Here is a 26829-nt window from a genome sequence, read left to right on the forward strand (position 1 = left end):
GGCGGCTGTGGGGGGCAGCGGCCATTTTGTGGGTCAGCCATGTGGGCAGTTTGCAGGTGGCCATTTTGGGAAGGGGCTTCGGAGCTGTGAGGATAGAGGAGCCTCTCAGCGGGAGCAGGGTCACAGCCATCCCTAAAGCTGCTGCAGCTGCCCCTCAGCCTCTGAGGGACCAGGTGAGTGTGCGGTGAGGTGCTGGGCAGCCAGGGCTGTGCCCCATGGGGAGGTTCCTCAGTGCCAGCCCTGGTCAGGATAAGGTGCCATGCCATGATGGAGAGAGACTGGTTTGGTCCCACTGTAGCTCCCTGTGCTCCTTCCCGTGCTGTCTGTGACTGGGGATGGCTGGGTGAAGCACCCAGGCAGTGCTGTGCAGGTGTGGGGTGCGGGGGCAGTGCCTGGGGGTGCTGTGGAGGGGGAGACATGCCCAGAGCCTGGCCCAGTTCTGGTTTGCCAGAGCAGTTCCTGGGGTGCTTTCGGGCTGAAATAATGAAATCAAGGGGCTGTGATCCCAGGTCAAACAGCTCTGACTCTGCTCTGGTTCTCTTAAGGTTTCTCCGTGTCTTCTCATCTTGCTTAAAAACAATCAAAAACCACCTGGGTTCTCTTTCTTACCTTCTTGAGTGCTATTTAGCAGGGCCTGTACTTTTATTTCTTTGGGCTTGCTGAGGAGCTTCTTGAACCTTATTTTTAGAACTGACCGGTAGTGGAGAGCCGTGGACAGTAGTTCATGTTTGAGTTCACAGGTATTTCCCTCTGTAGAAGGCTGCTGAGTCCTTGATCTCATATGCTGGCAAAAAAGAAAAAAAAAGGTATGAAATTCAGTTGCCCTGTCTGCTTTAATCCTTAGCATTAACAAGTTGAATTTCAGAGATCTCTTATATTGCTGGCAATGGCCACACAAAATAATAGACTTAAGCGTTACTGAGCCCGTCCCCAAGACCTGATGAGAGCTCAAGGTAGATATTTGTAATGCCTTCCTTTTGAGCCTTTACATTCTGTTTGAGGACACCGGTGACCACGAGGTCGCTCATCTCAACAGCAGCGTTTTGGATTAATCAGCAGCCAGCCTGTTTTCTGACAGCTGAGGTAACGCTACCCCTCTCTCCCAGTAATGAGTGACACCACAGCTCCAGCACCTCCACGGGCTGGCTGCTGCCACTCTCCTCACACTGCATTTGCACTGTGTCGTTTGCCACAGAAATTTCTGGCCGCGTTGTCTCCGGCTTGCAGGAGGGGTTAGAGCCCTGTGGCTTGTTTTATTTTTCACTCCATAATGAAAAATAAGATCCTTGCTGGGGGAACTCGGTGACTCGGTATATGGGTAATGGGATATGGAGCTTCCCAGCTGTGTTGCCTGAAGCACCCAGCTAGGATGGAGGAGACCTGGTTTTGTGCCTTGTGTTACTGCTGGCATTTACATTTCATCACTACCTCCCTTTCAATACCTCAGTTTCCTTGTCCTTAAAATGAGGTGAAAGCTCTCTACATCTACGTATCTTAGGAAAAATTATAAAAAGAGGCAAGTGCTGTATAAGAGCCAATTATAGCCATTACTATTACTAAGACCTGTGTAGCAGTATGTGACCAACCGGGATGCAAACACCTTAGAAGTGTTCTCATAGGAATTACCTTATTATCCAGCATTAAAACTGGTCTGTGATCAGAATGCTCCAGACAACGTGTAGCGAAAACGAGAAACCCCAGAGCACACGGACACAGGGATTGCCCCTGGCAGAGCCTGCCTGTTCAGGAAGCCGTGTGCTGTGTTATTTAGTGGTTCCTGGAGGAGAGAGGAGTCTGGCTGCTCTCAGGGCTGGAAGTAAATTTGGAAGTTGAGGTGCTCTTTCATCCCCACAGATGGTTCCTGCTAAGGCAGGCTGAGGCGCTGGCTGAGCACCAAGGGGAAGTGTGAGTCGCCAGCGCACGTGCTGTGGCCAGGGGCCAGCACAGCTCCTTCCTTTCATCAGCTGAAATCAGTGTTTGACTTGGATTGGACGGGGCAGTTTCTTTGGTAAGTCGACATGCTGAGGCTGAAGCGATGTGAGGTCCTGCCCGATGACTTGTGTTAGGGAGTGTGGCAGGAGAAATCAGCTTCACTGGGAGGAGCTTATTAAATATGTGTCATATCTGGCCATTTTCTGTTTGCATTTTCACAAACAAATTGTGAGCCTTCTAATGGCATATGTCAAGTAGACGGCAGTGAGAGCAGGCTATTTCTCTTATAGATGCAGTAGCTGATGTACTTTAAAGTCTTGTCACAGCTCAGAATAATGTGTGTCTGTATGAGCAAGTGCAAAATACCTATGAGATTTTTAAAAACGTGAAAAAGACACATGAAAAAGTAAAAAATATGTCAGAAGGCAAGCTTTTAAAGTCAGCTAGCACATACAGTGCTGACCTCACCTAATCCAACTAGTCCAGTGGTATTCACTGTATTTATTTTTTTTTTAATGTTTTTAACCTCAAGGTAGCTCATGCTTATGCATCAACTGCACACAAGTGAATAAATTATCATGGGGACAAGTTCAGCTGTGAACCTACAGCATATTCAGTACCCAGGGGTGACTCTGTGGCTGCATATCCTATTCCTTGGTATATATGAAGTAGTCCAAGGTAGCTTATACCTTGGTGAGAACAGAGGAAATCTCATTTACTCCGAGATCAAAGCACATGCATATGTGGACAGATATGTGGATGACAGAGGAACTAGGAAGGTGTTTATTTGAAATTTAGTGCCCTCCATGGTGACTTGTTTGTACGTGCTTTTATGGTGAAGATCTCGCTTTAATACACCGGGTGCGTTTTCAGCTTCAGACGAAGGAGAGGGTTGCAGTCTGACCAGACTTACAAAGATCCTGTCAGTCTGCAGGTAGCCACAAATGGAGTTAAATTTAGTGGGAGCTGCCTGTCTGGTGGTCCTGTGCCTGTCAGTCTCAAGCAACGCGTGGCCTGCGAGGCACCTTTGGCGTTGATTACAGCTACAGAAAATTGAAGTTAAACCTGGTACTGCAGGGAGAATGAGGCATAAGGCTGCACAGGGTGTCTTTTGTCTTATGTTGTTATTATATTTGGCTCTGCTCAGAAACACTGAACGTGTGTTTGAAAAGCAGTCAGCCCATTTATTTAAAAGAAAATCTGTTTCTGAGGTCGATGGCATATGAGCAGTTAGATGCAAACTGGGGAAGAGTAACTGAGTTTGCACTAAAGGGGAATTTTTTTTCCAGTGTAGAGGGAATTCTGCTCTTGCTCTTGGTCATAGATTAATGTAGTGGCTCACAGAATGTGTTCCTATGGGATGTTTGTTTTTGACAACATCCATCTGAGAAGCTGGTGGTTTAGATAACAACAAACTTTACAACATTCCTTTGACACAGAAGTGCTACTTTTATTTATCTTTCCTGGTGGTTTGGTCTGGGAGATTTGCCTTATGCCTTGATCTAAGAGACATTGCTTTGTATCTTGTTTTAACTATGATGCCACATTTACCCCTGCCCATGGCTCTTCTGACCTTCCTTCCACGTGGGGTTTTGTTGAGTGGAAGAATAACACAGGTGGTCAAATAAGGCATTTGTTCCCTCCTTGTTACTCTCTGTAAATAGTTAGTTCAGTGACCTTGTTCTCTGAGCTCTGAAAGCCTCTCTTACCTGTGAAGTGGGCTTTGAAAATTTAACTTCAGTCACTTCTCTGAGCTCCTGCTTTCACAAAGCCCTCAGCAGCAGCAGGCTGTAAATGCCTTTTATATTCCATGAAAACTGCTCAGTGAAAGTTTCTGTTACCTTGACCATTCATTTGCGCCGTAGCTTCATGTAAGAATGTGCAACACAGGAAATCCTGAGTACAAATGACTTGGTGAACTGGGAGGATGTCTGGCACAGTGGATTTTTCCTGTCTTTGCTGAACCCTGAAGGAACTTGCGGGGATTTGAGAGGAAGATTTCAGGGATTGAGGAGGAGTTGCTGGAGCACTGCAGTTTTTGTAGGCTAGGTCAGAAGGACAGGCAGGGTGTTATGTGTTGTGCTTTTTGGTGACACTGTGGTGTAAAGGTCTGTGTGCTGTGAGATGGGAAATTGGAAGGTGCTCTCTACTGCATCAACAAGGATTTAAGAGATGTAGCTTTTCCTCAGGGATTCAGAAGGAATTATGGTCAGAGTTACCACTAAGGCAGTAGATGAAGTGCAGGGAGGTAAAAATCAGTTATCCAGAGACACACAGCAAACTGGGACCTGTCAGCATAAGGAGAATCTTCAGAATGAAGATTCTGGCAGAGCATTACTGCAGAATATCTATTGTGGGTAAAGTTGCTTTTTATTCCATAATAATCTGTCAGCCTTTAGAGCACGGAATATTTGAGAGTCAGGGGACCTGTGTCATGTAAGTGAGACAGGAGCTAATGGAGAACAGCTCACTGCTGTTGATCAGCTGCTGTGAGTAAGCCCTTGCAGAAGCCTGGGAATACAAGCAGAGGCTGTAGGAGCTGCCAGCCTGTATCCCAGAGCCTGAGGAACAGCTGTACCCCATGCAAAGGGAGAGCAGGAGCTACCTGTGCTGAGCCTGGGAGCCTTCTTGTAACAGGCGTGTCTGATCCATGTGTTCCCCTTTGCTAAGTCCAGCACCTCTGGAGCTGACTGAGCTCTCACTTTCAGATTTGTGTTTCATTTTGCAGACAGGGGAGGGAGGTGCCAGATGAAAAAAAGCCAGCATTTCAGTCCCTTAAGACAGGAGCTTTGGAAAGAAAAGCCAACATATCAGCCCCTTAAGATAGGAGCTTTGGAGAGAGCTGTTTGAATCCAGATTGAAACCTTCCAGCATGTCTGCTTCCCACTTGTTAACATTATGTAGGGCTCATAGAAAGCCTCAGAGGAAGCGTCTGGGAGGTGAAGGAAATGTGAACGATTCAAATCCATGTCTTCCACCTCCCCAGAGAGTGTCTCAGCCCTGAGTGGTTGGCTGGGCTGGATGAGGCTTGTTGTCTAGAAGGACAGAGTGCACAGGGGAATAAGCTGTGCCAGAGGAGAGAGCATACTGTTTCCCTGGGCTCAGGGCATTCAGCTGGGAATGAGGAATTTCTGTTCTAGCAGTACCTTTGGGACCTGGAGGACTCTTGTTTTAAACCAATTAACGTTTAGTGTAAAACAAAAAACAAATAACAAGCAATTTTAACAGCTGGGACCTTGTTGAATTTGGCTTGAGGTCAGGCCTACTTCCTATTGTAAGGCTGCTGGTTAGGAAACTGCTGTTAAAAATGTCTTCAGTTTTACTAGGCTGTGCTTGGCTGGTGTGTTTTAGTCTCTTCTTGACAGCCATTGAAGAAGCCAGTGATTTATGGCTGTGGAAAGCTGCCCACTCCTGGCTTGTACATTCCGGAAATTGTCCAGGAGATGTTTGGTCCCTCAGATGATGGTTTTAGAGTCCATCACTTAAGACACATTTGGTCACTGTTGGATAGAGGGGAGAGTCTTCAGATCTGGTTGTTTTCAGTGTGACTTTTTTATGTATTTGAACAAGAGCAGATTATCCAGCTAGCACTGGGTATATTGGTCTGTATTAGTTAATGAACCAGACATGGGCAGCAGCTTAATTAATAGAGAAAGGAAGAGTATTTCTATATAATAGAGAAAGGGAGACATAACATTTTACACAGAGCTTTTAATTCTTCCAATCAGGACAAGGCTCTGTGCAGGGAGCCCCTTGCTCAGAGTGAAACCCAGAGGTCAGGATATGTCTCCATGGAAGCCTTTTCTTTGCTCCTGAGAGCTCTGTCCCTGGCCACGTGCTGCCAATCCAGTCAGAGTCCAATCAGTCCCATGGTGAGAGGTGCCCTGCCAGGAGCTGAGGTGCAGGTGTACACACAGGGAGCTGCAGCTGCCTAAAAACCTGGATTTACACTTTAGGAGCCCAGAGCTGTGGGGAGCAAACAGCAGGCCTTGTGCTCTGAAGTGCTGGCTCACAAAGAGTGCTCATCTTCGTCCCTGAACTGATGAATTTACCCACTGCTGGGAGCCAGTGGGCTGGAAAGTGCCTTTTGATTGCTCTTCCTAAAGGATAACTGAACCCTGTCCAGTGCTGGAAGGCAGCTGGTCATTCCATGGGGCAGAGAGGGCTAGAAGCAGAACAACTGAGAAGAAATGCCACTGGTGGCTTTTTGCTCCATTCCAGAATAAAAATGGGAAGCAAGCAGGAGGGTAGGGACCACAGTCCAGGAAGTCTCTCTCTTGTGGCACAAGATGTGGCTATGTCCCAGTTCTGCCCCTGGTTCTGGGTGTGTGCCCCTCTGAGCAGTCATAGCCCCCAGCAGTGCTCAGGGTGATGTGCCACGCACAGCCCCTCGTTGTCAGCTCCAGTGTCAGCTGTGGGATCTGGGCAGGCACAGAGACAGGCTAATATGTTCCCTGTTCTGTAAGCCCTGCTCTGACAGCTGGTCAGCTCTGGCTGCAGGGCTTCACAGCCTCTGAATGGCAGCCCATAAATCAGAGCTGGCACTGAAAAGAGGAATTGTAATGAGGGCTGAGAGACTCAAGGAGAATTGTTTTCCTGAGTCCCATCCCATTTTCACACATACACATACAGACACTTGCCCTGTCCCTCAGAAACACTTAACTAGGCTTCACCTCTCTGGGAAGATGGACTGCCTGGTAAATGAGATGTCATGGGCAAACGCTGCCCTTGCATTAAGGGGATTATTTCCAAATTATTTGAAGAGGCTTAGCACGAGGGCAGAAACCATAAATAACAAGGAACACTTCGGAAAGTTGGAGGTGGCTTCATGAGCCCTTGAACTTCCCAGGGCAGAGATGAAGAATGGAGAGTCCTGCTGGAAAGTGACCCCTGATTCCCGTGCCCATTGCACAGTGCCCTCAGTCATGTGTTCTCACATGTGGCTGTGGAGGCTTCTGCTGTGTCTGCACAAGGCTCTCATAATAACAAAGGAGTTGTTTAATTTATTATTATTATGTGTTGTAGGAGGCAGTGCAGTCCTTCAGCTGAGGCTGGTTCAGCAGCCTGTCAGGCCTTCTTTTAACAGGTCTGCCCCAAAAAATGCTGCTTCTCATGCTGCAGATCTTTCAGTATGAGCAGAAGAGGTGAGATGGGAGAGGAGGAAAGTGAGAGCATGTCAAGACCATCAGCAGAACAGGGCACTGGTGTATAGACTTGCAGATCCAGCTGAACTGAAAGTTGGCATCTTTGAATTCCTCACCTGTCTGAAGATTGCAGTGTATTAGGGGGGAATATTACAGTGATACAAGAATAAAAAGCTCCCAGTCTTTGGAGACTTTCTTAAATGAAAATATGTTTCAAAGCGAAAAACCATTTGGTCCATCTGTGTCCCATTACTGAGCTGGGGCCATCATCCATTTTCATTAGCCAGGGCCTGAGCATGGGGGTGGGGACAAAGGCCCAGGCAGCTGCCCTGGACACCAGGCTAAGATGCACCATATGGAAAAGCCTAATGTATGTTAACAGGCATCAGAGCCCAAAATTGAAAGAGTAATGGCTCATCCACACACAGGAGCCTCAGCGAGAGAAACTCAGCACCAATCTGTCAGCTGCAATTCTGGGTCATTACAGGGCTGCTGAGCACAGGCCAACAGACAAGTTGGAGTAATCTGACTTCAGCAAGAGCAATTCCCCCAGCTGTGTGAGCACTCTGGCTCAGTTCCCTCCTTGCTAACATACATCAAACAAAGCATCTTCCTTTCCTCGGAGATTCTTCCCACTGGGCCTCGGGGGATTCCAGCCAAACATTTAAATTACATGTGATGATCTTTTAATTTGCTGGCTCTGTATTGCTCTTACCACGTCAGATGAACACATGCCATAGCAAGGCTGTTTCCCTTCTGCCTGCCCCACACAGGTGTATTGAAATATCTTCACTTTGACCCCCCCAGAGTTTCTTCTTTTGGTTTTAAGGGGGCTCAGATCTTAGCTGAGGGTGTTGCCATGCAGGCTGGAATGGGGTTAGATCCATTTTGTATCCTTGTACAAAATTAACTCTGCATGTAGCCAAATCATTTTGTTTGCCTTTCCAGTGGAGCTGAGCATTGCTGGGGCAAAGTAAGAGCCTGAAGCTGATGGCTGGTGGAAGTCACTGGCAGTTACTATGGCTGGGTCAATTTAGGACATACTTTCATAGACTCTGTGCCTAATTTTAAATTAGAGGGCTACACGAATATGCCAAGTCTCCCTTTGCTTGCCAGCAGGCCCAGTGCCTCCAGGGCACGTCAGCAGTTTCCAGTAGGCTTTTTCTGCACACAGCTTTGAGACTCAACAAGTGGTGGACCTGCTGGTAGTAAATACAAACAGGTGGCAGTGTGTCCAACAGGTGTGAAAGAGTCACATTTGTAATCACCTGTGTGCAGCAGTCAGGTAACTCCTTAATCCAGGCAGTATTTGAGTGCCAACACCTGAGCATTCAGTTTTGTGCAGCCAGGTTATAGCTCTGCCTATCTCTGAATTGCAGATTTTTCTGAGTCAGAATACAGTGCTGTGTTGGCACGAGCTCACCTCTCCTTTGTGAGGCTTCTGCTTAATTGGGTTTTGTTGAAAACTCTATTTAAAAGCTCTTGTTTTCTTTTTGCAGATTCCCTCTATTGTTCATGCTTTAGTCATGACTTCTGGCGAAGCTTTGGCACTGTGGATTTCATAATGCTGAAAAGTGAGGAGAAGGAAGCCAGGTAAGTGTCTCACTCATTTAAAAGACAGAATTAAATTTCTCTGTGAAACAATAGCACTCTCACCTCAAATCCAGGTGTTTGACATGGCCCAAAACAAAGGGACACAGGATCAAATGGTGTTTTGGAGGTTATGGCTTTATGAAGATTTCTGTGAGGGAAGCAAAGTCAAGCAGAGAAGCTAAGGAGTAAAATGTTCATTCAGGGTGCAACTCTTGCCCTGCATTTTGATAGGCTTGGGGGTTTGTTTTTCCCCTCTAGGGCGAGAAACAAGAGCTTCAGGGTGGAATTTTGTGAAAAATGAGCTTACATCTTGACTGAAAGACAGTGGTTTGGTTTGAACACTTCCAGTTCTTTTCTGCAAGAATAGATTTGACATTTCTGCCTTAAAAATAAGATTGATAAAGCCAGTCTTTGTTACTTCTAGAAAACCTCTAGAAGGTACCTAGTACCTAGAAGGTATCCCTAATTTCTCCTCCAAAGTGAGAACAGTCAGAGATCCTAGACTTCTTTGAAGGGGGAGCAATTTGAAATAGTTGAGAAAAGCAATTTTTTTTTTCTTTGAAGTGGTCAGCAAAAGTTTGGCTCAGCTGGTTGCTTGGTAGGTTTGTTTCTTACTCCGGGAGTGCTACAGGCATTTTAATATCCAGGTTCTGATTGATGGGACTGTTGGCTCTAACACGCCTTCAATCTATTTTCTCCAAGGCAGGAATGAGGTTGTGTGTATTCAGTGAGGGATTTAGCCAGAGGGAAGATTTGTCCATTCCAGTGTATCACACCAACTCTTTAATGTCTGAGCAGTAGCTCTTATTTTGGGAATGCTTTGGGCTGGCTTTACTGTTTGTCCAGATTAGCGAGGTAATAGCCTATTTGTTACGAAAAAATTCAGGTTATGGACAATTGCAGAGGAGGCTGTTGCAAGTGGGTTTAATGAATTTGCCAGTCCTGATGCTGTCCAAGCCTATTTTTCAGCACATTTCTCAGCTTCTCCCTCTTCCTGAGCAGAGAGGGAGCCTCAGGAATTTACTGTCTCCTGCAGTCTCAGCCAGTTGTCCATTTGGGAGGAGAGTACAGTTCTTCATGGTGTTAATTAATGCACATACATGTAGAGGAAGAGCAGTCATGAAAGAAGGAACAAATGGAAGGGAGGTGGAAATAGAGACAAGCAGCCAAGCTCTGACTTCCAAAGGCAGACCTTGTGCTCTCAGCTGAGAGCACCTTGTGTGCTGTGGTTTGGGGTGGAAGATGAGGTCCGGGTTCCCCTTTTTTGAAAACCCAGGGTTTCGTCCCAATGTAGTGGTGGTTGCTGTGCTCTGCAGGGTCTTGTTCTGCAGACAGGGAAAGGTTTAAGCCTTGTTTAACAGAGGATATAAGAGTGGAGGATTACATGGGAACTCCAGCAGGAGATGGATATGGTTCTGCTAAACTTGCTTTGCAGTTCTCCCCTGACAGTGAATGGGTTTGGAGAGAAGCTACTGCTCAAGTGGATCCTCTTGCTGGGGACTGTGCTGGAGGGAATGCACGTGCTAAGAGCTGTTTCCAAGCTGGCAAGTGACTTTCCAGGCCTTCCAGTCATCCTGGCAGGTGTGTAACCCCAAACCACTCTCTCTAAATGAGACTGTGGTTCCTGGGTGGATGTTCTGGGAGCTGAAAAGTCTCCTAATTGCTCTGCAGGGCCAAGCTGCTTGCTGAATGAGGCTACAACAGGTTCAAGGAAGGCTTTTCATTACCCTCACTCTATTCACAGCTGGGAGTTCCTGATGGGCTTATCCTTGGCTGGCCTTTGGTACAGAGATTTGTCATATTTTTCTTTCTTCTCACTTTCCTTCCCTGCTTTGAGACCTCATGTTGGACAAGAGATACATGCTGGACATGTGATTCATCCACCCCCTTTGTCCCTCTTGGCTGTTTGGAGGCAGGTTTACCCAGGGAAAATGTGTTGGCTGTGCCTGGAACGTGCAGAGCATCTCTGCTTGGAGAGAAGACAGCACTATTTCATAGCTTTGGCTGTAGCTGCATCTGAATTGTAACTAAATCCTCTTCCCAGCACAAGCAGCTGCTCCAGTGAAGTCACAGACTTGGAGCCAGCCCAGCAGACGTAGTGCAGCTACCAAGGGTGTGGGTGGGAGCGAGACAGTAGCTGTGTGAGCTCCTTCATTTCCTGAGAGCCAGGCCAGTGGCACTGGGGGGACAGAGGAAAAGAGTCTGACCTGGGCAGTTCTTGTGCTGCCTTCCCCACGGCAGAGTGGGAGTTTTTTCCAGGAGGAAACAGAGTAGTGTGTTCAGCATCTCTTACTTGTGTCATGCTCTCTTCCCAAGGGAATGAGTGTGTGCAGTGCAGGGATTTGCCCTGGCATTTGTACAGTCACGTGCATAAATACACATCTATCCATGCAGTGGTTGAGATGGGCTGGCAGAGGTGAAAATGATGTGCTGATGGATCCTGCAGCTGTGCAGTTGAACAGAACCTATCCATCATTTTCAGTATGTACACACACATGCTGTATAAATTGTGTGAGCTCTGTGGTGCTCCTGGAGAGGTCATGTTTCCCAGCCTGAGGCCAGTCCCACACAGGTGATGGTGGTCACCCTTGCTTTTGAGAGCTCTGATCATGCCAGAGGAGCAAAACTGTCAACCAGCATCTATACTGCAGAGTTTCTGTTGATCTTCCTGGAAAATCTGAGCTCAGACCTGAGAGGTTTCAGATGAGGATGACGTTGTGGAGTTGCATTGGCTGTCCTTTGGAAGTCTGTCTGTGCAGGGTAAAGAGGCCAAGGCTGGTGGTTTTTTCCCTGCTGGAGAAATGTTCCACAGCACTGTAGCAGCTGGAGTCTGTCTTTGCAAACAGAATATAGAGCAATGAGGTGGCAGCAGACAGCGTGGGAAGGAGGAAAGCCTGCCCTAACTGATGAAAGTGTCTTGCCCCATTGCAGGAGCTTTCCCTGCCTCCTGTTTTTCCCCTGGCAAGATAATTTTTTTCTCTGTTTCACAGCAACCAGGCTCTTCCCCCTGCCCCACTCCATGCTCTGCTTGCTCCGTCTGTGTGCTTGTCTTTTGATGTCAGTCACGCTATTTGATTTGTGCTGAGGAAACAGAACGTCTTTTCCTCTGCTGCATTTGCTTCCCCCTGTCCTCTGAAGCCCTCAGTGCAGGAGGATGGGATTTAGCCATGGAACAACAAGCATCCCAGCAATCTCTCAGGGCTCTGCAGAGGCAGCTGGCGTTTGGGAGAGCAGGGGCAGTGGGGAGCAGCGTCTTCAGGGATCACAGCAAGCAGCTCTTTTGCTCATTTGCTGCCCTGGTTGGTGACGCAGGGACAGCCCTGCTCTGTCAGATGAGTGCACTGTGCTTTTCCTCCGTTCATCACCCAGCCTCTTGCTTTGGCACTGTACCCAGGTTTCAGACCCAGAGGCACATTCAGGTGCTCACTATGCTGTTCATTATACCTGAAACACCAGCCAGTGACTGCAGTGCTTTCCATGGGACTGCTGCCAGAGTGCAGGAGCTGCCTTTCAAAGACCTGGAGGTGGTTTTGTCCCCTAGCACAAGCTGATTTTTGGAGGCACTGTGTGGTTTTGCATGGTCCATTTGAGAATAGAGCTGTCTGGGACTTTTTGATTAAGTGGAGCTGTATTGATTTCATTTTTACAGGAGCTCACAGTTCCTTACAACTGAAACTTTCTGTAGGAACACAGCTTAGGCAAAACCTACCTCAGGTAATATTTTTGCAGTTTTAGAACTTGAGGTCAGAGGGAAATCTGAACTGAAGGGCTGCCCCATGACTTAGCCTGGATCTCACAGCACTTCGTTGACAGCCCCAGCAGTAAAGCTGCTTTCCAGCCTTCTCATCTTTTCAGTTGGTTCCTGCTGGTGTTTGGTTTTGCAGGGAAAGTGGAGATCCAGTCTCTGGACCTTAGTGGTGCCAGCCTGAGGCACTGTGCTGGCTGAGCAGCTCTGCTCTTGCTGGTTTATTCATGTGTCTGACTTTGCTGTCTGCACTCCCTGTTGCCACAGGAGGGATTTGAAACCTTTCCTTGACAGACCTCGGTGTCAAGTAGTAAAAGCATATTCTGGGAGACTGTACAGTGTCTGAGGGAAAGTGTGGGCTCAGACAAGGACTCTCCAGAATCTCTGTGTTATTCCATATTCTTCCATTCCACAGAAGATTTTTTTTTTCCAAGGGAAGTCCTTTCTCTGAACCTTGGCCTGGCGTTTCTGTTGAGAATGCAGCTCACCTTTGTGCTCCCTCAGTCAGCCCTCAGCCTGGAAGGAGACAGGGGCACAAGAAGACAGCTGGTCAGACTTCTCAGGAGGCATCATTCCAGGTAACACCCAAATTTCCTAAAGTGGATCAGAAACTCAGCAAGTCCCAGGGCACTGGAAGCTGCAGTGACATGGATGAAGTGCCCAGCCTTAGGGCTGGCTTAGTCCTGTGCCAAGGGGAGACTGGGGACAAGAGGAGCATCTGTGTGGCCTGAGGTCTGCTGTCACAGCACTCCCAAAACACTGCTGCACCTGCTGATCTGAGCCTGATGGCCTTTGGAGCTGGAAGGGTTCTGGGTGGAGAAACAGGGACAGTGTTTTTGGCGTGGTTCACATCAGGTGCTTCTCCCCAGACCATGCCAGGGGAAAGCTGGTGTGTGCACCAAGCATTCAGCTTCTCAGGCTCCAGGGGTACAGTTTACTAAGGCAGCTGTCTGGGTCCAGCAACCTTCAGCTGCAGGGGCCTCATCAAATTCAGGGCTGTGAGAAACCCTTCAGACCTAAGATCAGAGTTGACTCTCTGTGCCTCTGCTACTGAACCCAGCAGGAAGCCTGATGGGGGATGCTTCTGGAAGTATTTTTGCCTGAGGGAATCAGGCAACAGCTCAGTTAGGCACGGATTGATTTTTTTGCAAAATTTTCCTTCTCTTCCCTCGTTTCCAACCAGTTTAAGGTCCACATCTATCTTGTTGATAGAATCATTTTAACAGCTAGTGGGCCATGGGAAAAGCTAATCCCCTCTGGGTTCTTGTCCATTAGCCATGTTTGTAGGTACTGCTACTACACAATTAATTATTTACTGCTACTACTTTCTCCTTCACTTTTATTAAATGGTATTTTCTGTTTGCAGTCTGCTGAATGGTTTGTTTGCCTTAGTTTTTGCTCATGTAATAACTCCTGCTTTCCTGCAGTCTCACTGCCTGGGGTAATGATTTTTTGGCTGCTCAAAAGGTGTCCATTTAATTAAAGGATATCTCTGGATAAGTTTCCTCTCTGTGCAGTGCAGTGGTCTGTTCCCTGCTGCAGACCAGTTTTCCCACTCTCTGTCCATTTTTGTCAAGGAAGAGGTGGACCTAAGCTCAGCATTAATGTATCTGGCTTTTCACCCTCTATAAATTCAGGCCTATCTCCATGTGCACTGGAATAGGAGTTTTGTGGGAAAACTAAGTGCTGACTTGGAAAGAAGCAGCCTGCAAGCAGTGGAATTAATAAAGCTTTATGTCCTATAGGCATTGACTCTTCCAGTCGAATTCCCTGGGCAGTGTGAAATCCCTGTGTGGACCCACAATGTTTAGAAGAAATTTGAGTTATTTTTTTAGTGTGCCCGTTTTACCTTACGGGTGTTCCAGGGTGGGCAGGGTAAAAAGCAACCCATGCATATGAACAAGGCTTGGAGCAGGTTTCAGTCACCACAAGCTTGCACTGGGTTAAAATGTAATGCTGAGAGCTGGAAGACTTTGGCATCTCTGAAACTCGTGTGTGCTGTAGTGTGGTGTCCCTGAGTATTTCTGTGCCATTACACAGAACCACCTAACGAGATTCCTCCCTATTCTAAAATCCTGTGATGTGCCCCATTATTTTGTCCCTAACACCTTCCTGCTCTGGCAACAGAAGGAACTACTCCCAGCACCGTGCTGGTTGCATTAGTAGGATTGTGGATCAGCTGGTTAGAGGGGAAGGAACATTGCCCAGCTCCCCACACTCCCTGTGCAGACACTGTCTGAGCCACCTCCTCCCACTGCCGCCTTCCCGGGGAGCAGCGATACTACAGCTCCCTGCAAGAGCCTGCAGCATTCCCGAGCCAGCCGCTCCATCCCTGCCTGCCTCTCCCCGTCCCTCACTGAAGCCTGAACACGAGCCTGGTTTTTAGTGACTGCTGTTCCCAGAACTCAGCAGGCTGAAGGGGGTGGAAGGGAGATAAACATCAGAGTTCAACATCCAGATAAACACAGCAGAGCACACACAGTAAATACATCCACCCCCAAATGCAAATACAGCAGCAGAGATTCCTTGCCCGGGGCTCAGAGCGGAGCAGGCTCGGACTGGAGAGCAGCACCATGAGGTGAGTGTGGTGGCAGGGCCCTCCCCAGCTCCTCTGGCCACTTGGCTTTGTGCAGGCTCTGGAAGGCAGGAACATGTGTCTCATCTTGTTTAGCTGCTACTAGAGTATGGCTGCACTGATTCCAACCAATTTCTTCCACTGTCAAATGAGAAGGGTGGTGGACATGAAGATTTCAGCTCGTGCTGAAATACCTGATTTGATATCGAGCCTGGCAACTTGGATGTGTGGGTTTGGGCTATGATCTGAGTCAATGCTCACTCTTCCTCTGTTAATCTCTGCTCCTTGACTCAGGCTGTTTGTCTTGCTGGCTGTGCTCTACAGTGGAGCGAAGAGCAGTGTTGTGCCACAGAAAATGTATGGGAGGATCACGTCCCCAAACTTTCCCAATGTCTACCCAAACCACAAGGAGAGAATCTGGAATATTACTGTCCCCAAGGGATATTCTGTCCGTATCTACTTCACCCATTTCAACCTGGAGCTGTCCTACCTGTGTGAATATGATTATGTGAAGGTATGTGTAGGATGGGGTGACATGTAGCAGGCTAAGCTGTTAAAAACTGTGTTTATGTGATCCTGGGCACCTGTAGGACCAGTATAACTCTTGTAAGCACTTGATTCTAGTCTGCTTGTAAAGTTCAGGCTCAGCTGATTTCTAAATGACGTATTTATTGAGGCCCACAGGACAAGAAAGCAGAACTGGGAGACCACAAAATTTAAGTGATGGTCTAAATAAGTTGCTGTCAGCTTGTCTGAATGGGCACTGGCTGTGGTGTCTGCTGGCTAACGTGACAAACAACCTCAGGAAGAACTTGTTTGTGTGGGCCTGATGCACATCCAAGAGGGAGCTGTGTACACAGGGTGTGTGCAAGCCCAGTTTCCATCTGACAGAACCAAACCAGGCTCTTCCCACTTAGAAAGATCTCATTTCCATGGTGTTATATGGCAAGTTGCTCCCATTCCCCAGATCCATGTTGCTTTTCATGTACTTTCCTTTGGGCAGGATGGAGTACTCCTTTCTGGTAGGTCTGTAATACATAGCTCTCTCTCTGCCATGCCCAACATAAACCCCATGTGTCAGAACATTTCTCTTGTATTAAAGATAAATTAAGGACTGAAACTGTAATAGGTGAATCATAGAGCAAGTGAGTCACTCATTTAAAGACACCTTTTACTATACATTTGAATTTGTCAGCATGTGAAACTTTTTCTTTTCACCCCAGTTGCCTCGGGCTTTACCAAGATCTGATTGTCACTGAGAGCACCAAGTTAACAAGAAAGGAAAAAGGGAGGCAAAATTATGGGCTTAAATCACAGAGAATGGGGGAAATCTGCTCTTATCTGTCCTTGGATGTAGACTGATCTCCAGCAGCACATTTTGAGAGCATCCAAACCTCCTTCCTCACACCATTAAACACAAGCTTTCCAAGCCATGGCAGCAGGTTGGGAAGATCAGTGCTCTGTGCTCATCTGGTGGATTTGCCTGTCTGTCTTCCAGCTGAGCTCTGGTGGGAAGACCTTGGCTACACTGTGTGGAAAGGACAGCACAGACACTGAGGAGGCTCCGGGCAACAAGACATACATCTCCATGGACAACCACCTCGTGGTGGTGTTCCGGTCCGACTACTCCAATGAGAAACCATTCACGGGCTTTGAGGCCTTCTATGCTGCTGAAGGTAAGAGATCTTAGATGGAGATAAGATCTTAGATAAGAGAGGTAGATGGAAGAGCCACAGCTGTGCTGGGGTTGGTGCTTTGCTGTGTTCTGTGCTGCTCTGTGCTGTGGGTGTGGGGTGGGAGATGTCTCGTTGTACAGAGGCAGGTGCAGAAGGGCACAGCAACCAAAGGCAAACAGCCCAACCTCTCAAAGCACAGAGTGGCTCAGAATGAGAGAACACATTGTTGAAGGGTGTTGTTTGCCTGATTCTGTGCTTTGCCCATTAGATATTGATGAGTGCAAGCAGCTGTTGGATGGTGAACCCCTCTGCAATCATCACTGTCACAACTACGTGGGGGGCTACTATTGCAGCTGCAGGGTTGGCTACACACTGCATGAAAACAAGAGGACATGCACAGGTGAGCTCTTGATTGATCAGGAGAAACTTCCCTACCTACAACATCCACTTAAATCCAGTCCTGGCTCTAACAGCAAGGTGAAATCTGTGGGGTTTTGCTGTTGTTTTCACTATTCCCTATTCACCTGGTGCAGCTGGAAGGCAGTTCAGGGGGTTGGTCAGGGCTGGGAGCAGAGGCCCTCCTTTGCAGAGTGGCTGTGGGCTAATGGTTGCCATCAGGGACAGCAATTTTGTGTGGCAGTAAAATAGTGCTCTGGCACTTGGTTGTGGTTACTCCTTTCCACTTCTGTTCACCTTTAGGTGGGTTGAATGGGAGAGGCAAGAAACTTGCCTTACACTTACCACAACAGACACTTCCCGTGTTCATGGCTGCCAGTGCAGCCAGTCTTGCAAAACTGAGTACATCTTGTTCCCTGGGCACTGAGATACAGAGTAGTCTGGACCCCAATTAGTAGATGTGTTGGAAAAACTGACAATTGAGTTGTGAAGTCTAATGGAGAAATAGTTTTCTTCCCTGGAAGGCCACAGGCCAAGGAGCAGCACAATCCACATATCACTGACACCAGCTACCACAATCCACTCATTAATGGGAGGCTGACCAGGCATGGATCTCTTGTTCAGAGGGCTCACAGTGTGAGATCTCTCACTGCTGCCCAGCTCTGCTGCTCAGGTCAAACCAGGGGAAAAGATCAGCACCTCAGGATTCCCTGTGCAGTGAAACAGGGGCATACATGGGGTGAGAGGTTCATCCTTTGGGGGTGCAGCTTTACCACCTGGAGCTGAACTCTGTCTGGACAGAACCAGCACACATAATGCTCATAAATACTGTCAGAGGTGGAAGATGGTTTTCTTGAGCTCCCCTGTGCTGAAATACAGAATTGGATCCAGCTTCCAGTGCTTGAGGTTGCCTTGGCATTTGTCTTCCCAACTCCAGCCCATTACATACTCTCTCCAGCCGTGGCTGCCTGGGTCTGATTCAAGATTTGAGCTCCTCATGTCTCCAGTGTATTGGAACAGGCTGTCCTGAAGTGATGGCTTTTAGCACAAGTATATGGATTTACTGGCACTGTAAAGCCTGTGTCTGCCCTTAATGTGAAGGTGCAAACTGGAAAGCTGTGAATAGTCAGCTCTGCACTGACCATTCGTGTGTGCCCAGTTCTGTCCCCCTCCTTGAACAGAGCCTGAGCACAGGGAGCTTCTCAACAATAGCAGAGGGCTGGGCTACCTGGATGGAGGAGTTGGGAATTGAGAATTGGGAATTTCTGTGGTGCAGCTGATGTGCTGGAACCTGCTCACATTTAGAGCCCTTAGATTCAGGGCTGCAGCTGCTCCAGCCACTGGGCTGCAAGGACAAGGTCTCTGCAGACCTCCTTCATGAGATGAGGGCAAACGCTGCCCCTGTGAGTGTTGGGCTCCTGCCTGGGCAGGCTGCTATTGACAGGCTTTTTTTCTCCTTTATTTTCCAGCGTCAGATAATTAAACTTCTCCTCGCTTAGGCAGAGATGGAGACAGATGTTCTGGGAAGAGCTGGTTTCCCTCCCTCCTGACCTGCCTGTTGCAGTCTGCCCAAGGGCTGCAGGCTTCTCTTGTTCCATGACTTGTCTGTTGTGGTTCCTTGCCTTTCAGACCTGCCTCCTGCAGACAATAAAGAGGCTGTTCCTTGTTGAAAGCTGATGGCAGCCTCTGGGGCGTTCATTTTCTCACATTTCCATGTGTCACTTGGGAAAAAAGAAGGTAGATAAGGCAAGAGCTGATAAGAGGGGAGCCAATTGTGAAAGGCCCCTGAGCATCACAGCTAAACATGAAGACTCTTGAATTTCTTGTCCAGCTCTTGTTGCTTGACCTTCCACAGTTCTTAAACTGCAACAAAACCATGACCACACCTTTGTTCCCTGATGGTCCTTTTAGATGCACTCCTGTCTGCACACAGATCTGTAGATTGAAACTTGCTATTCAAAGCCCATTCACTCTCTGGAAAGGTCTGAATTTTTTTTATCCACATTTTGTGACTTTGGCCATTTCTCCATTGGGAGCCTGGCCTCATGGCTGAAGTGTGTTCTGGTAAGAAAAACTTTGGAGTTCCAGGAGTTTGGTAAAGTCATATGAATGTCACAGGCAGCTGAGGTGCCTTTTCTTCACAGGTGCTCTCCCCATGTAGATGCAACACCAGAAATGCTGTTCTTCAGCTCAATTGCTTGTGGTGTCTCAGTGCCTTTAAGTGCCTCTCCCTGCTCCGCAGTGATCCCCATTTGATGTCCATTTAGGCTGTACCCCCTTTGGGCAGGGACCATCTTCAAACATGCTGGAGAAATGCTGTGTTCTGTACTTGTCAGGGACTAGGGTCCCCCAGCTCTGTGGATGATTATTGCAAGAGTTTAACAAGTCAGAGCTCAGCAGCTCTAAGGGAACTGCTGAAGGTAAGACAAGGCTTTGTTTAAAAGCTTGAGGGATTAAGGAGCATTAGCCAATCAGTATTGCCTTATTTCTGCTATTTAGCAGGAGTTGCTTTTGATTGTTACTTATGAGGCTTGGTTACTCCAGCTGTGGAATAAACAGGGAAGGAACCCTTTTCCAGGTGAGCATGGGAGGAAAGATGAAGTCTTTTAGGTGGGACACGACTCATTTCAGGCCACTGCATTTGCAGGCTTTGATGTTCCCTTGAGCAAATCACTTGGTACCAGCTTTGAATATCCATGAGCAAAATGAGAGGAAACATCCCTGCCCTGACTTACTGGGAACATGCTTAGTAAGTGTCTAGGAGGTGGGTGCTGCAGAGAACAGATCTGGGGGTAGAGTGGCTGTGCAAGCACTACCAAGGCTTACTTGTGCCATGTTTAATCCTGCTCAGAGGCTGTTTCATGGTCACAGTGAATTGTGATCAAAGCAGCCTGAAATTTTGTCATGGATCAGTGACACAATTTATGACCCACCTTTCGTTGGAGCCCTAATGAGAGAATGACAATGGACCTGCAAGTTTTGAGGAGGCCATTTTTCAGGGTTCAAGCCTCTGGCAAACAGCTCACTGTGATCCTAATAAAAATATGGCCTAAGCATAATTGAGCACTCTCAGGACAGCCCTAAAGCTCGGACTGAGCAGTCAAGGGAGAGCATTTCTGCTGGCAGATGTTAAAAAAATCATTTGATCCTTTTTGTGCTGGGTGTTTATGACTTTCTTGCTCACAGAATTATGGAAAAAAATACTGCCCTGACAAAGGGAACTCCCAGTGGCCACATCCAGAAGGTATTAGGAGAAAAGTAAGGTCCAGTCTGAGCCTTTTCATCTTCAAGCTGCAGATTCCCTTGGATTAGCAGAGTGTCTTCTGTTGGGTCAGCCAATTCTGGCTGTTCATGTGAGCACAGGTCAAGAGAGTTTATTGGTGATGATTCACATTTTTCCCAAACTGTATCATGAAAATCTCACATCAACATTAGGGATTGAATTGAAAGGAGACAGATGTAATGAAGTATGAAAATATATTAGTCTCTGTCTTTCTCCTTTTTCAGTCCTTCAAAACAAGGCCAGTTTTCTGACTTGCTGGGCTCCTGGCAGGGCACTGGTTTGGTTTGAGCTGTAGCAGTGAGTGGGGAGCCCAGCTCTGTGCACAGGCGTGGTGCTGCTCTTTGCTACGTGAACACAGAGCAGCCTCTGCCCCAAAGAGCCTCTGAACCAGCACCTGGGCAGTCAGAGCAGTTCTGGAATGTGCCTTGCCAGAATGGACCCAGGCTGAGGATCCCTGGAGTCCAACCCATGAGCCTGGCCAGCCCCTCACACTTCAGTGGATGATACAGTTCCGTGAGTGTTGTTTAAAGTATCCTTCATGCAGGAGCATGATCCTGGCTTTGTGTCAGGTTTGTGGTTTCCACCCTTTAAATTCATCATGTGTTCCTTTGCCCTCTTATTATTGAGAAGGTAAACAGCTTTCAGGAGCTACAGTGGGTGGTTTTACACACTGTTGTTTTGTGTCTGTGGCATATCTGTGTTATCACACAGTGGGTTTTTCTTCATCCTTTCTCTCTATTACATGTATTTATGCTGAGCTTTAGTCTAATAACATTCCTTTAAACATACTTTCAGCAAAGGATAACATGGATCACCTTGGTAAACAGAAGCCAAGGTGTTGCTGCTTTCTGATTCTGAGGTTCTTGTAAGAAAGGATTTAACCTTACCAACCTGAGTAATCCCTTCTTTGCATGGGAGGTCCCATGCCCAGGGACAAATGGTTTTGTAGGTTATTATGATAAGGATTCTGTTGCACAACTGGCAAAGAATTTGAGATCCTAACTTCCTAATGATTTCAGAAGGGAGTTGGGGGCATAAAGGTAGTTCTCATTATATTGTGACTTGTATGCTTAGGGTGGGAACTCCCACTGTCTTTTCTCACACCTAAGGATTTCATGTTTTCATCCCTATCTTTTCCTATAATTGCCTCCAGACTACTCCTGGAGGGGCTGTGGAGTTGGTGCAGATACTGGCAGCATGAGGAAATTTCAGTTTTAAGAGAAGCAGGGGTTTTTTTGCACTTCCATGGGGGTGAGCATAGATATGCTAGATCTGCATATCAAACAGATTTCGGGGTGTTTCTTAGCCTGGGCTTACAGGAGGTGGAAGGAGGCATTAGAGTGGGATCTTAAAGCCTGGGAGAGGCAATGAATTCTGTGTCTGGAATATTTTAAGCAGCTCAGGAGAGTGTGCTGGAAAATGTGCTTTATTCTTACATAGTCAAATGCTTCTGTAGTTTGAGACAGTCAGTGACATTACAGAAATGTGCATTTAGCTGGGAAGAATGAAGCAGTAATAATTAAGGAAAAAAAACAGTTACTAATAATCCTCTACAAGTGTAGCATGAAAGGAAAAGATTGAATTCCCTTGGTGGCTCAGCTGATCTCTGCTGGTGCAAAGCAGGGTGCTGTAGGGCTGGATCCAGAGGCAGCCAGCACCTCCAGGTGAATTAGTCAAGCTGTCTCCATTTCTTTGGACCAAACAGGATTTATAAATTAGGAGAGCACACAGTTTTAACAGAATAGGCATTTCTAGGTGTTCATTAGCTGTTTGTGTATCTGCCAGCTGTGTTTGAAAACCTGTGAGAATGATCTGGAACACTGAGAGGTGCTCAGTCACTGGGGTGATGAAAAGGTTCATGTCAAACAAAAGCAGCTGCTCGTAACTCTCTGGGAAGATGGACAGAGGGAGGGAGATTGTTCTGAAATTACAGCTTGTGCTAAAAGGAATGCTGGTGCCCAAGTGCATCATGACTTGTGTTGGGGTATTTTAGTTGGGCTGAGAGCCACACAAACATACTCCAAAAAGATTATCCTTTTACCTGTTCTTGCTTTCCTTTCCCAGTAAACGCTTGTAATCCAAATATTTACGGTGGCAACAAGTGGGGCTGACACAGAAGCATAGGGTGAAAAGGAGCTTCATTCTCTGAAGTAAAAGAAGCTTAGAACCTTGACTAACAAAATCCATAGTTAGTTAAGGGACAGTAGTTTTCTCATTCACAACTTGGTCACCTTCCATTAAAATGACAACCCTAAACTGTATGATCTGGTTTTGGGCGATAATCTCTAATTAATGCCTGGATAATGGCATTTTTGTTGGTGGAGGTTAGCATGGTGTGTTTGAGGATACAATTCAAAGTCAAACAATTCCCCTCTTACAATTAATTCAGTGTCAGAGTGGTGCAAAAATCTGCCGGTGTTATCAGCCAGTCCAGCATTCCTCATCAATTACAGGATTGCTCATCCAGCTTTTGCAGCACATCATAAAGCCTTTGTTCCCAGCTGATCAAAGCACCACTTCACAGTGATCAGATGCTGTCAACAAGCAGAGATCCTCGGGGCACTTGTGGCTGTTCCTTCTTGCTTCTCTTCAGCAGGGAGCATTTGTGGCTCCAATTGTGCCGGCAAGAGGCACAGCTGGTTTTGCTCAGAGAATACAATTACATTCTAAACGTCTGGCAACAAAGGCATTAAAAAGAAAGGGCTGCATTCAGAGGCTTCTGGAACTGAGGAGCTGATGGCTATCTTACCACTCCACACACTCTGGAGCAGCAGACAAGCTGCAAATTTAACACCTTGGAATGTTTCTGAGGAGCTTCCAGTTATCACCCCTGTATCTGACCTGCAGCCCTGCGGGCTGTTCAAGTGGTGCTTTCCCAGTGTCCTTCCCTGCTCCTCTCCTGAGGCAGGAGTGCTGGATAGTGCTGGTGCCCTGGACCCACCACAACAGATTTGTGGCTCCAGAACTTTCATAAAGGCCTAGACTAGTGTAGAAAATGATCCTCCTCCTTTACCTGGCATGGCTGAACTGAGGTAATACAACTACGATCATTTTCTGTTGTTTGTTTTTTCCCAGCCCACTGTCAGTCTCCTTTCTACTGAGAGAATTGGAGAAATCCCTGGCCCTGACTGTCCAACACCTGATCTCAGCTCCTGCAGCTACAGGATCCAGATAGAAGAGGCTTCCTGATCCTGCTGCAATTCGTGGAGACCTTTAATGTGGAGACACACCCAGGACTGCTGTGCCCCTGTGATGTCCTTAAGGTAAGGTGAGGTTTAATGCATTTCATCACAGCTTTTATGAGGCAGGCCCAGCTTTTTTACCACATCTTCTTCAGCCCATGTTTCACCATGTGTTCATTTCTTCTTCTTGCTTCAGTTTTGTGACTTTGGGGTTTTTTTTCCTCTCAACACCTCTTTTGGAAAATTCACTAAAGCCATCAAATTAGATTTCATCCCAATCTCTGCCCTGTTCCCAGAACTGCCTACTGGAAAGGCCTGAATAGTGACCAAACACTGGGGCTTTGAAACAGTGGTTTCATGGGTTGTTTTCAGTAGTGTGCCTACCAACCAAGTAGAGTTCTGACAGAAGCCCAGAATTGCAGCTGATCTTACAGTTCAACTTGGATCCAGGCATATGACTATTTTAGAGACCAATTTTCCCAGCTTGTCAAGAGTTACAAGGTATGTGTTGAGACAACAACCACCCTGGGCTGGTCCTGTCGGTGCAGGTCACTGCTCGTCTTTGGTGGGAGTCAGTCGCAGTTTTAACTTTAATTCTCAGTAATTGTAAATCTGTATCCACGAGTGTGAAAGTGCAGAGGAAGGGCAGAGAAAGGGTGTGCTCTCCCCGAAGAGCCCTTGGCAGTAACAAATGGGCTCCAAGGGAGCGCTGTGCTCCGTGCCCCGCTGCAGGTCCGTGTGCCGCAGTGCTGAAGCACCACCCCATGGTCACAGCGCACCAGTGCAAGCCCGGCCTGTCCTGGTGACGACTGTGCTCTCTGGTGACATGGGATATCACTACTCGACACGGGTGAACCTTGTCAGCCCTCCTGGACTCCATTTCCCGGGGATTAAACAGGCAGGTGCCCTTTCTCATCAGCGTGCTGTAATTAGAGGTGTGTTCAGCACACTGGGTTTGTCAGCAACTGACCTTTGACACCCTCCCTGAAGAATTTCTCCTGTACATGCCTGTGTGTCCATCCACCCTTGCTGCTGCTCAGAGATTTGCTTCTAATTACGTTGGAAGAAAAGGATGATTTTACAAAAGATTTCACCAGATCAGCGTAGCGAGATTTTTTGATGTTCTTCTGTTTGTTACTCATCTCTCCAGGGAAGTTAAAACAGGAATACATGGTCATTCCTGCTGAAAGCTGCATTTCACACATACTCCTTAGTAACTGAACTGAGCTTCCCAGCAGGCAGTTTTGGAAGGTGTATGCTTATGGAACTTTAAAATCACGGGTAGGTGATGGTGGTTTGGGGAGGCAGAGTCTTAACTCAGCAGTTACTTTCTAGGCTGTCTGATTTGACAGTTGCACTGTTTATGTAGAAACCCAGAATAACTGATATGAGAGTTATGGATTCCACACATACAGTGGGAGAGCTGGGGGTGTGTGAAAATGCAGTGACAAAATTCAGGGCCAGTGTGAAGCCCTGTTCTGCCCTGGAAAGGCCAACAGTAATAGTAGGGCATAAACATGGAATTAAACGTGGTCCTTGGCTCTGGAGTGTGCAAAGGGAATGTCCCTGCCTTACCTGGACACACCTGGAACTTTGCCTGTGGGAAGGATTTGTGTTTTTAAGGCTGTGTAAGCAATGCTGAAAGGTACCCAGGTAGGCTTCATTCAGTCACAGCTGGGAGCTTTCTTACCATTCCCAATCCATCAGTGGATTTAATAGATTAAATCCTGGGAATAGCCCAAGGGGGGAAGTGACACAGTCACCTTCTCAGGAGCCCACAGGGACTCAAAAGCCACCTAAAGTATGTGGCTTTTGAGTCTGAGGATGCCTGTAGAGTGTCACTCCTGCTGTTAACCAGTGCCCAGCTGTTCCAGTCCCTGGTTCTCATTTGTGCTGTCTCTGGGATGCAGGTCAAGGTCCACGTGGTGCTGGACACTGGAGACACTGCAGCTCGCGCCTCAGCTCCAGCCTGCAGTGACCTGCCCCTGCTGGGCACAGTCACCCACTCAGCTACTCCACCTGCACAGGAGCAGGTACAGCCCTGGGGCTTTCTTGGCTTTCTTTTAGTACCTCTAAGCTGGTGGGGCAGAACCACTTCACTGCAGAATGTCCATTTTAACAATCAATTACCACCTTTGTTATGTTGATTTTCAGACTGGCAAGTGCTACAGGTGCTGTTTAACACTAAGAAAACTGGAAATGTTATGATAACCCCACGGTGTGACTGTAATAACTAATACTGACCTTAGATTTATTAAACCATTTACTATTTTACATGCCTTGGTCTTTCCTGAGTCTCCCCAGCACAGCCAGCATTGCAGATTAATGCCCAAAACTGAGTTCAGTTCTCCTTGAAGAGAGTAAAAAGCTGAACCTTCCTTTACTCCAGCTCTTTTGGAGAATGCAGTTTCATAATTATAACTAAATTGTTGCTTTTAAATTGCTTGGCATTGTTTCTGACAGGAAGATTGAACCACAATCTAGCAGTACTTGTGAGGGGAAAAGCCACTGCATTCCCTTGCTGCACAGTACAGGGTTGGGAATTTTGTTTTTTAATGCCTGAACTGCTACATTAATTACACTGTAAAATTAGTCAAGATCCAAGACTGAGTTTTGGGAGAAACATTTTACAATGTAATAGCATAATTGTCGCTCTTATCTTTTAGATTAGAATATCCATATATTCCAATTACCTTAATTTACATTCAGAACAAATGCATTTCCTTCTCCATGCCCAAATTCCTCAGCAATGCTGTCTCTCTTGATTACAGAACTTTTCCAAGGGATGCACTACTAATGAAAATTGTATTCTAAATCAAATATTCATTTGCAAGCAATTTTACCATTCCAAAACAATCTAGGAATTACATTTAGAATCATTAACTTAATTTAATCCGTATAAGCACAATAATTCAGTGTTCAGATCTCAAACTGTTAAACAGCTCTGGCTGCCTTTGTTGTCTTGCACTTTGTGGAGCAAGGGGAGCCTGGAGAGTTCCCTGGCAAGTGGTGTAATTACAGGGAAAGGAGGATCAGGAGGATCAGCTGTGTGTGACAACAGCTCCAACAGCTGCTCACGGTGTAGCTGATCAAAGAAACCCCTCAGCTTTGAGCAGGACACTGGAGATTTTGAGCAAACACTATGAAGGAGGCCAGACAAAAATAATTCCTGAAGGTTATAAAAATGATCTTGTCCACTTTGATCATGGTACTGGTTAGAGTGGAGCAGGTAGTCCCAATTAGTACCACTCTTACACCTGCTTGTTTACCAGGAGAAGATGGATCTCAGGTGACAGCAGGTGA

At 47.0% G+C, this 26829-nt stretch overlaps 1 protein-coding gene across 2 annotated transcripts; it reads left to right on the forward strand.

The window, feature by feature from the left end:
* The first annotated feature begins 66 nt into the window (after positions 1-66).
* On the forward strand, positions 67-20837 carry MASP2 (MBL associated serine protease 2). Of its 2 annotated transcripts, XM_051786242.1 has the most exons (7): positions 67-173; positions 8576-8669; positions 12849-12992; positions 15284-15503; positions 16488-16665; positions 16934-17065; positions 18531-18716. In XM_051786242.1, the coding sequence occupies exons 2-7, from the start codon at positions 8641-8643 to the stop codon at positions 18542-18544; spliced, it is 717 nt and encodes a 238-aa protein (XP_051642202.1). In that variant the 5' UTR covers positions 67-173; positions 8576-8640; the 3' UTR covers positions 18545-18716. The 2 variants fall into 2 exon arrangements, with proteins under 2 accessions (XP_051642202.1, XP_051642203.1); XM_051786243.1 differs by lacking the exons at positions 67-173; positions 8576-8669; positions 12849-12992; positions 18531-18716 and adding exons at positions 14892-14992; positions 20569-20837.
* Positions 20838-26829: the final 5992 nt, after the last annotated feature.

The sequence above is a fragment of the Manacus candei genome, unplaced genomic scaffold, assembly GCF_025592945.1.
Source record: "Manacus candei isolate 608988 ecotype Guabito, Panama unplaced genomic scaffold, ASM2559294v1 h1tg000022l, whole genome shotgun sequence".
Lineage (NCBI taxonomy): Eukaryota > Metazoa > Chordata > Aves > Passeriformes > Pipridae > Manacus > Manacus candei.